Source organism: Pimephales promelas, chromosome 22 (genome assembly GCF_988280905.1).
Source record: "Pimephales promelas chromosome 22, fPimPro1.hap1.1, whole genome shotgun sequence".
In the NCBI taxonomy this organism is placed as follows: Eukaryota; Metazoa; Chordata; class Actinopteri; order Cypriniformes; family Leuciscidae; genus Pimephales; species Pimephales promelas.
The window spans coordinates 8,514,339-8,525,251 of NC_142790.1; the positions used below are offsets into that span (position 1 = coordinate 8,514,339).

At 43.2% G+C, this 10,913-nt stretch overlaps 1 protein-coding gene across 2 annotated transcripts; it reads right to left on the reverse strand.

Annotated features, from left to right (window-relative positions):
- Positions 1-1,952: 1,952 nt before the first annotated feature.
- Positions 1,953-9,557, reverse strand: LOC148969528 (uncharacterized). 2 transcript variants are annotated; one of them, XM_089125654.1, is made up of 3 exons: positions 9,341-9,557; positions 9,144-9,227; positions 1,953-8,826 (listed from the first exon to the last, which is right to left on the reverse strand). In XM_089125654.1, the coding sequence occupies exon 3, from the start codon at positions 8,170-8,172 to the stop codon at positions 2,281-2,283; it is 5,892 nt and encodes a 1,963-aa protein (XP_088981780.1). In that variant the 5' UTR covers positions 8,173-8,826; positions 9,144-9,227; positions 9,341-9,557; the 3' UTR covers positions 1,953-2,280. The 2 variants fall into 2 exon arrangements, with proteins under 2 accessions (XP_088981780.1, XP_088981778.1); XM_089125652.1 differs by having other exon boundaries at positions 1,953-9,227.
- Positions 9,558-10,913: the final 1,356 nt, after the last annotated feature.

Genomic DNA, 10,913 nt, shown 5'->3' on the forward strand with positions numbered 1-10,913 from the left:
CGTGACAGGTGTCTGAAATGAAATATCAACTCACAGTAATCAGGTTGACCGGCGACAGCCCGTGCATCATCAGCTTGAATGATGAGCGCATCAATCTGGATGTATAAGAAGGGCGCCTTGAAACCGTGACAACATCCTTTCGTCTTCAGGGACTGTTTGTCTGTTTGATAGTATCAAAGATTAAGCGTGCAGAGACGCGGAGAAACACTTTTCGCGAGTGTGCCGACCTGTGTCCAGATATTTGACACCGGAGGATTCACACGATCTGTGCATGTTCTGCCTGGGAGAAGAGCACGCACGGGAAGCTCTCAAGGCAGTTTTCTGCGCGAACTGTGAGAGTTTTCCTATCAAAACTCTGCTCTCGTCAGTCCCACTTCTCGAGGGAAGTGGGCGCGGCATCTGAACCCCGCAGTTCCGGTTCCCGCTCGAGCTGAGGCTCAGTGGCGGTTGAGCTCATGGAGCTTTCAGATGGAGCTGGCAGATTATCTGGAAAGGGGCGTTAACTTTGCGGATGATCTACCAGCTGACAAGGGTGAGTTACAGATCAATGTTGAAGCTCTTTTCTTTTAGCCTGGCTGCGCCCTCCTACGCACTTCCGCTCAATTTCATTTTACTTCTGTACTACGTCTGGGATCGCTCCATATCCTTAGGTTTCCAGAAATCAATTTTTTGTAGGACCAATCAGCGAATAGAGGGAGTGGCTGAGAAAGATGACGTTGATGTAAGCGCGTCAGTTTCAATTCAATAATGGCAGCGGAGAAAGACGTGAGAAAAGCTATTCGGTCCGTTGTTGGAAAAGAAACTGCCGAATATATAGAATTTAAAGCCGGATTGTTATCGTCTCACCTCTTGTTGCACAACTGAGGACCAAGTGAAGGAGGCAGAAAGTTTGGAAGTTTGTGCTGGGCAGTTCGTGCACGATGACCGTGACATTTTGGACGGACGGTTTAGCCTGGTGTTCGCGGTGTTTGGAAGCCCCGAGTCCTGGCTGCTAAACTATGGTTGAAGATCCGCTCAGGAGTCATGTCAGTCGCTCATATCCCAACTGTAAATTTACTGATTCTTGTGATGAATAGAACATTTTGAGCCCTTGTGCACTCGTGCAGGAGGTTGGTGTGTCAGTTTTACATGTTGTAAATACAAATTGGTTGTGATTTAAAAAAAAATAATTGTCATAAATAAAAATGTGAAAAACCATACTTTGAAGATATTTGATTTTCAGTTTTAGATGGCAATGGTTGATTTGTTTTACTAAAAAAAATATGTAGCGGCCCCTTGGTTTTACTGATCAAGACGCAGAGAGTTTCAAACGGGTGTCGATTTATTTATGCCTCTCAACGTGCACCATGCACCATGAACACCGTGAAAACTACAAAATAAACAGAAGTACAAAATGCTTCAATGTAGTTTCACAAATAATTGCACATAAATAATGTTCACATATTAATCATGTTTACACACAATGCAAATCATTTTTAACTAACAACCAATATTACTATGAAATGTTTTTAAGCCTTTATGACAAAATATCACATGCTTTTACATGAAATACAATATGGTTGCTCACAGAGATGATATTGCTTGTATATTGACGACATGTGCAATTAACCATAAACAAATGAAGTAGTAAGATTTCTTTTCCTTAAAATCCCTTCTAATGACAATAAACTAGACACACTTTCATACCTCATTCCGCTATCCAAGGACGCTATTCAAATAGTTTCCACCATCAGCTATCGTGCTCTCGTGACACTCTCACAGTTCGTAGGTCTTAGAAATAACACGTACAAACAATACAAAATAATAAAATTACAATGAGAACACTTTCTTTACAAGAATCAAAGGGGGAACATGAAAAATAACTACATGTTTAACAGTTTTACCGTTCTTCCGACGACACGTGAGCATCACATTATGAGGAGAGAGTGGCAGGAAGTTTTTTGCGTCACAAACACATTAGAAGAAGAAAATGCGCCTTTTTCAAAATAAAAGCCAAACAGACAAAGTGACACCGTAGAACTATAAATATAATAATAATATAATATAAAATATTTATATAAATGTAATACTATGTAAGATAATATTAAAGTGAATTATCAGACATTTACACTCCCACCAAATCCTAGTACCATGAATGAACAAATATACAGAGTGAATGAATTGTACAGGATTTCTTGACTCTAAGAAATGAATAGCCTTAACTTAAGCTATCAGAGGTGTAACTATATAGCCTCACAGATAATAAACTGGTGTGCAGTGATGTCGATTGCTTTCTTCTAATCAGTTCTCAAGAAGGAGCACCAATTTTTTGATCGGTCTCTCAATTACTGAGGGCTTGGATGGAAGATCTTGTTTTTTATAAGGTTTCCTCTCCCCAACTTGCACCTTAACTCGACGAACTAATCCATCACTACCTTGAACAGTCTCAATCACTCGTCCAAGCTGCCACTGATTTCTTGGGAGATGGTCATCTTTAATAATGACAATATCATTCACATTGAGGTTGCGCTGAGGTGAGTGCCATTTCTGTCGTATGGACAAGTTCAACAGATACTCCCTTTTCCAGCGGCTCCAGAACTGTTCAATAAGATACTGAACTCTTCTCCACCTCCTTGTCGCATACAGGTCCTCCTTGACAAATACTCCAGGAGGAGGAAGAGCAACTTTAGATTTCATCATTATGAGGTGATTCGGTGTTATAGGCTCCAGTGCCTGAGGATCATTGAGTCCATCCACTGTTAACGGGCGGCTGTTAACAATAGCCATGGCCTCATATAGCAGTGTTCTGAGGGAGGCGTCATCAAGTCGGCCTGGGCACTGTGCAAAGGTGGCATTCAACACGTTTCTAACAGTTCTGATCTGGCGTTCCCAGACACCGCCTGCTTGACTGTCAGAGGGAGCATTGAAAACAAATTCGCACTGCTTCTCAGTCAGGAAGATTTCCAGTTGCTTAGTGTCACATTGTTTAAGTGCTTCCTTGAGCTCATTCCTAGCGCCAACAAAATTAGAGCCTTGGTCACAGCGCAGTTGTTGAACAGCTCCTCTCAGGCTGATGAAGCATCTCAATGAGTTGATGAATGAGTCTGTTGACAAATCTTCGAGCATTTCAATGTGAACTGCTCTAGAGTACAGACATGTGAAAATCAAGCCGTATCTTTTGTATTCTTTGCGGGCTTTCTTTACAATGAAAGGGCCGAAACAGTCCATGCCACTGCATGTGAAAGGTGCTGAGGCTTCGACGCGTTCTTTGGGAAGTTCGGCCATTTGCTGTGTTTCTGTCGGCCGTCGCAGTTTTCTGCAAAACACACAAGCGTGTATCAGCTTGGCGACCAACTTGCTCCCACCAATTACCCAGAATCCATTGGCCCGAAGCTCCATTAAAGTCTGGCTTCGCCCCTGATGACATGTCTTAGTGTGGAAATGGGACACAATCAGCTGGGTGATGTGACTGTTGTTTGGTAGGATGACTGGGTGCTTGACTTTGTAACCTAGCGATGACTGGTTTAATCTCCCACCAACACGAAGAAGTCCTTCAGACAAGATAGGGTCAAGGCGAAAAAGAGAGTTTGATTTCGGAAGGTCCTTTTTGCTCTGAAGCATCTTAATCTCCTGGGGGAAGGCTTGCTGCTGTACGATCTTAATCACTTCATCTGCAGCCTTTGCACGCTCCTTAACAGTCACATACTCACTGTATTGTTTGTGTTTAGATCCCAACCTCTTGATTCTTGCCACCACTTTAAGAATTGTTGTCCAGGAGGAAAACTGACTCAAACGCCTGAGGATGTCATTGCAGTTTTTGACTTCAGTAGCAAGCACCTGAATTGTCTTGACCTCAGGATCCCCAACAAGTAATTCTGATGGAGCGCTGGGTGTTAGAAGTAATTCACGCTCCCAGAGAAACTTTGGACCACGCAGCCAGTTTGTTGCATGAATGTCTGAAGCACGAAGACCACGGGAAGCATGATCTGCTGGGTTTTCTGCAGTATCCACATAGTGCCACTGACTGGGATCACTGTTATCCCTTATCAGCTGAACACGGTTCGCAACAAATATGTGGAACCTACGGGCATCATTGCTAATGTACCCAAGCACAACTTGCGAGTCTGTCCAGAAAACCTCTTCGTCAATCTTCATGTCAAGTTCACCTCTTAACATGACACTGACTTTCGTAGAAACCACTGCTGCTGCGAGTTCTAGTCTTGGGATACTTGTGACCTTTGAGGGCGCAACTCTTGCTTTCCCCAACACGAGACTGCAATGGACTTCATCCATGTCATTTTTATACCTGAGGTAAGAACATGCACCGTACCCTACGCAGCTGGCATCCGAAAAATGGTGCAGCTCCACTCTGACAATGTTACGGAAGTCATATGGGTGGTAACATCTCGGAATTGAAACCTCTTTTAACCTGTGAAGCCCATTTATCCACTCCTCCCACCGTGGCTTCATATCTTCTGGGAGTGGATCATCCCATCCGATGCCTCTGTGACACAGCTCTTGAAGTATACGCTTTCCAGTTAGGCTGAATGGAGCGATGAACCCAAGTGGATCATAAAGAGAGGCAATGACAGAAAGGCAACCACGCCGGGTTGAAGGCTGATCCTTTAAGCTGCTGCTAAAGCTGAAAGTGTCTGTTTTAATAGACCATTGAATGCCGAGTGCACGCTCTGATAGGGTTGGATCAAGTCCTAGAGGTTTGATGGTTGCTGCTCTTTCTGAGGGATCTAAGGAGGCGAGGGCTGCTTCCTCATTTGAGTTGAATTTATGGAGGCGTAGACCTCCTCTTTTGCACAACTCCTGTGACTCAGTGATCAGTTTCTTGGCTTCCTCGACCGATGGGACGCTGACTAGCCCGTCATCAACATAAAAGCTCTTCTCTACAAATGTTGACGCTAACGGATAGGTAGCTTTGTGTTGCCGAGCCAGATGTTTCAAGCCAAAATTGGCGCATCCTGGGGACGAGGCAGCTCCGAAGAGATGAACCGCCATTCTGTATTCTTGTGGCTCCTTCTCCAAATCTCCACCTTTCCACCAGAGGAATTTCAGATAATTCCGGGATTCGGGAGTGACAGAGAACTGATAAAACATTCTCTCGATATCACAGATAATCGCTACGGCCTCCTTCCTGAAGCGGCAAAGAACTCCTACCAGAGGATTGATAAGATCAGGCCCAGTTAGTAGAGTGTCGTTTAGAGAGACTCCATGGAATTTGGCTGAACAGTCAAATACAACTCTCAGCTTGTCTGGTTTTCTGGGGTGATAGATACCGTGATGCGGAAGGTACCACTCAGTCTCTCCAGCAGATGTTGCAGGGGCAGGCTCTGCATCACCCCTGCTAATTGTTTCTTCCATGAATGTTTTGTATTGATCATAATATTGTTTATTGGTCTTTAATTTCTTCTTAAGGCACTGCAGTCGAACCGTGGCTAGCCTCTTGTTGTTCGATAGTTTGGGTGGACTGTTGCCCTTGAAAGGGAGGGGCATCTCATAATGTCCATCTTTCTTCTGCGTGATGTTGTCACTGAGGAACTGTATAAAATGAACATCGTTCTGTGACACATATTTATCTTCATAAGTTCTCTCTGTGAAGTCTGATTCTAGGGCCTTTAGAACATCTGTTGCCAATGGAATTGGCAGTTCCTTTACTGTGAGCCGATGCACAAAGCTCTGACTTCCTTGTCTGTCTAGGTGAGGGTTTGATGAGCCTATGATACTCCATCCTAGATTTGATCTCTGTGCAAACGGTTGATTTTTCTCACCAATAATAACCTCAAGAGGAGCCAGTGCTGCTGGACAGTCATATCCGATCAGGAGCCCTACATCACAGTCTTGAAGGGGTGGTAGCTTATCTGCCAGATGTCTGAGATGAGGCCACTGTAATGCTGTTTCCTTTGTTGGGACATAAGACTTGTCCACCGGAATAAAGTCACGACTGTAAGCCTGCTGCACTTGGATGTGGTTCTTAGAATGCAGTCCTCGAACTTGTAGACCATGGACGTTTTTGCTAGATATGATTGTGTCAATAGCCGTCATAGTACTCAATTTTAGTTTGACTGGTTGGGCATCTACATTCAGCTTGTCAAGTACATCTTCTAAAATAAACGTTGAGTCACTCTGGGTGTCCAGTATTGCGTACGTAAGTACTTCTCTGTGTGGCTCTTGTATTGAAGACACAAGGACTGGGACGATACTTGAGGTAGCGGAAGCACGTTGTGTTGATGTATGGGATACGACCTTGTGCGTTTCAAAGCTTGCATGGTTTTCTGTGGAAGTGGTGCTATTCGTTGTTGCTTCCACAGGTCTTTGTTTCCTGTCTTCGTGCAAGCAGGTTGGGTGACGACGGCTGCATATGTTGCATGTGTGTCGCCTCTTACACTCTTTGGTCATGTGACCCTTCCTCAGGCACCCAAAGCAGAGCCGATTTTCACAGATGAATGCTCTTTTGTCTTCACTACTTTTTGCTGCGAAGGTGGGACATTTGGTGATGTTATGAACTTCACTTTTACAGACAGAGCAAGGTGATTTTGGTTTACTGCCATGTGTTTCTTGTTTCTCCTGAGCGAAACTCTTTGTTTGTGTGTTTGTGTTGAAAGCTCTGGCTCTCTTTGGTAATCTTTCATCTGTTGCCTTGAAATTCATCAACAATGGAGAAGCAATAGGGTTACAAGCTATCCGCGCCTCTTTGCTCAGGAACTTTGTAAAGCATGCAAGATCTGGATAGCTGCCAGATGTGTCAAGTTCCTCTACAACAATTCGACTCCACTTGCGCACAATCCATTCCGGTAGTTTTTTGAGCAACTTGTGGTTTTCCTCACAATCGTTAAGGATAGCTAGTCCTTTGACATGTGGGATTGCCTCAGTGCAGCCTTGAAGGAAATCGGCGAAAGCTTGTAGTGCTAGTGGGTCGTTTGTGTTGATTTTCGGCCATCTCATGAGCTTATCTCGGAACGCCTTTTGTATGATGAACGGGTTCCCATATCTGTCATGTAAGACTTTCCATGCTCCATGGTATGCACTATCTGAATCTCGATAAAAGAAACCTTCTACAGCTTTGCGCGCCTCTCCAGCAAGATAATTTTTGAGATAAAACATCTTTTCACTTGGTGGGAGGGGTTTTCTGTCAATGAGAGATATGAATGATATCTTCCAATCTGTAAACTGTAAAGGGTCACCACTGAACGTGGTTGGTTCAGGGACTGGCAAGCGGTTCATGCTTAATGAGCTGGCGATTGCTTGGGCTAGACTGACAGATTCTTGGGTCATTGTCCCTTCAGGAGCAGCTTGGTGAGGTTGGAAGGATGCAGCATCAGGATTTAATCGAGGTTCAGTTTCCGATTTGTAGCGAGCAAAGTAAGTTTTGTCAATCCCCTCATCATGGTTCTCAGAACCTTCAAAATCATCATATGCTCTCACACGCGCTGTTGCTATGGCAACGTCTTTTGCTGCTTGTAACTGCTGCAATTTGGCTCTTTCTTGTTCCAACTGTTGTTGCATTTCTACCTCCTTTTGTTTCATTTCTACTAACATTTTCGCCTCTTTAAGTTTCCATTCATTCTCTAACTTGTGAAGATGTGCTTGCTGTGTTTGGATTTCTTTCATGGCTTTTGATTGTTCCAGCTTAGCCGCAAGTTCTGCTTGTGCATTTACTCTACTGCTGTTGGTACTGGCTGAGCTGGAGTGGTTGCTAAGTCTCTCTGGTGACTCCGCTGAGCTTACCGTTTCAGTTTTAGTGTGGCCAAAGACAGATCCATATTCTTCTTTGTTTAATGTTTCTCTTACTCTTTCCTTCTCAAGTTGGTCATTATAATCTTGATTAATAGTCTCTAAACGGTTACTTATGAGATCACAAATGTCTTTTGTTAGCGTAACACAGGCATCCATTTTCTTTACAATCTCTGGTGTTGTCTTACCGTTGCGTAGGATAGGTTCATACTGCTGGCTTACGTCATCATGCTTCGTTTGAATGTCTTTCTGTAATTCATTAAGGTCTTCTGGTGAACAGAGGGTCTTTAATTTTTTCCTAGTCTCCCTTGCTATTAGCTTCCAAGCGTCATAGGTCTTGTTAAATGCTTTCTCACGTTTTCTGGTGTCTTGGTCATGCATCTCTTGACCTTTCTCTGTTAGCTTTCGCTCACGTGAGCTGGACCTGACTGCTGTGTCTTTAAGCGACATCTTGTTTGTTTGTGCTGCTGCTTTAAGTCGAGTGTAACCTTTGATTGTCCTATGCCTGAATTCACACTTGTAAGCTGTAGTTATCTTTTACCACAGAGTAATGTTACCAAGCACTTACAGATTATGGACATCCAAAAGGATTTTTGTATAAAACAGTAACAACAATTCACCCTTTTCATAAATAAACGACACAAGCGCTTTGGTCTTGAAATAGTCACAATTTTTAGAAGCGTTGGGAACTGAGAATTAGCTCACCAGTTATTTTGACCTTATAATACCACCTTATTATTTCAGTCACTTCAGATACGCTGTACGTTTGACAAGAAATTGTCAATTTTTTAGCGTTTTTGCTCCTTGGCATCCAGTGTCTCTTTTTGCATCTCTAGTTGTACCTTAAGCATGCTGTTCATTTCAAGTCTTGCCTGGGTGCAGGAGTTGGATTGAAGCGATGTAAACTGGCTGGTATAAGGTTGGTAGTTGAACCTCGGATGTGATGGCGTCAGCTTCTCACCAGGGATGACAGGGCTGGTGCAGCGATGAGTTTTCACTGTAGCGGCCCCTTGGTTTTACTGATCAAGACGCAGAGAGTTTCAAACGGGTGTCGATTTATTTATGCCTCTCAACGTGCACCATGCACCATGAACACCGTGAAAACTACAAAATAAACAGAAGTACAAAATGCTTCAATGTAGTTTCACAAATAATTGCACATAAATAATGTTCACATATTAATCATGTTTACACACAATGCAAATCATTTTTAACTAACAACCAATATTACTATGAAATGTTTTTAAGCCTTTATGACAAAATATCACATGCTTTTACATGAAATACAATATGGTTGCTCACAGAGATGATATTGCTTGTATATTGACGACATGTGCAATTAACCATAAACAAATGAAGTAGTAAGATTTCTTTTCCTTAAAATCCCTTCTAATGACAATAAACTAGACACACTTTCATACCTCATTCCGCTATCCAAGGACGCTATTCAAATAGTTTCCACCATCAGCTATCGTGCTCTCGTGACACTCTCACAGTTCGTAGGTCTTAGAAATAACACGTACAAACAATACAAAATAATAAAATTACAATGAGAACACTTTCTTTACAAGAATCAAAGGGGGAACATGAAAAATAACTACATGTTTAACAGTTTTACCGTTCTTCCGACGACACGTGAGCATCACATTATGAGGAGAGAGTGGCAGGAAGTTTTTTGCGTCACAAACACATTAGAAGAAGAAAATGCGCCTTTTTCAAAATAAAAGCCAAACAGACAAAGTGACACCGTAGAACTATAAATATAATAATAATATAATATAAAATATTTATATAAATGTAATACTATGTAAGATAATATTAAAGTGAATTATCAGACATTTACAAAATAAATGCCACATAAAAATGTACAAACACATACTTTGAAGACCATAATTAAGGTAATTAAGAAACAATAAGACGATATGAAAAATTGTTGTTTATTACACATCTGCAGATAGAGACAGACTGATCATTCACTGTAGCTGCTACAGCATTTGCGGCAGATCAGAAACGACCACAGCGGCGTATTTGTAATGATTAGACACAGCTTCCACCATTGAATGAATATATCACTGTCCTTCGTGTCAAATATACATTTCGAATTAATAATTGTTCCTAGATTAACAAAACCTGCGGCGCTCGTTGACTGAAATCCTATTGTAAACATAATCCTCTGATCATTCGGACTTGTTGTTTCCAGCCATTTCGGCGCGTGACATACGTCACTCACGACACCCCGTTAGCGATTGGCTATGGCAGATCGTGAGTGACTTTGGGCAGATCCAATAGATTTGAACTTTAATAGTGAACCCGCCTACAAGGAAGGAAACGTTTTTCAATGGAGCGGTTCCAGACTCTATGTGGAAATGAAATGAACTAGAGTCTGGTTGAACCAGGCTACTTTTCTTTCTCTTTCTGAAAGAAAAATAAATTAATTAATTAATTAAATTAATTTGAAAAAAAAATTGTTTGCTCTGTAACTGTTCTCTTTGGGCTATGCAGGAGTTGGCTGCTGAGGATGTCAGTTTGGTTGAGACCAGACCATCTCAGCCCTCCTGCCCAGTGTACGCTGAGCTGGTTGACATTATGGGGCGTGCCACAGACAGATTGCAGTGGAGGCGCGTCTGGGAGGAACCCGCTCATGGTATTTTGGATGACGGGTTCCTCCCCACCCGTAAGCCACCAGCCCGGATGAGCCTTCCATTCCTTTCCGATCTCCACGCTGGGATCGAGAGGGTATGGAAGAACCCATTCTCCTCACGTCTCTATCTGCATCAGCGGGCTAGTTTCGCTGCTGTGGAGGGAGCCATGGAGCATGGATATGTGTCGATGCCGCCAGTGGACAAGACGTTGGCTAACTATCTTGCCTCTGGTCGGTCCTCTTCACTAAGAGCTCTGACCCTGCCATCCAAGCTGCTCAAGACATCTTCATGCTTGAATGACAGAGCATACACTGCAGCAGGTCAGGCAGGTGCAGTTCTGCACACCCTTGTGGTCCTCAGGCCCACCAGACCGATCTGCTGCGGGACTCCGGGCCACCAAGCAATCTGCTGTTCCATCTGCTGACATCTGTGGCTCTACCAGGCTGACATAGGGGAGAAAGGAAACTTTTCTCTTGATTCGCCGGTTTCGCTTTCCGAGCTTTTCGGCCCTTCCGTCGAGACGATGGTCGATAAGTTCAGGGAGGGCGC

Excerpts from the sequence above, each read along its gene's own strand:
- LOC148969528 (XM_089125654.1), bottom strand. The coding sequence starts at position 8,172 with ATGTCGCTTAAAGACACAGCAGTCAGGTCCAGCTCACGTGAGCGAAAG.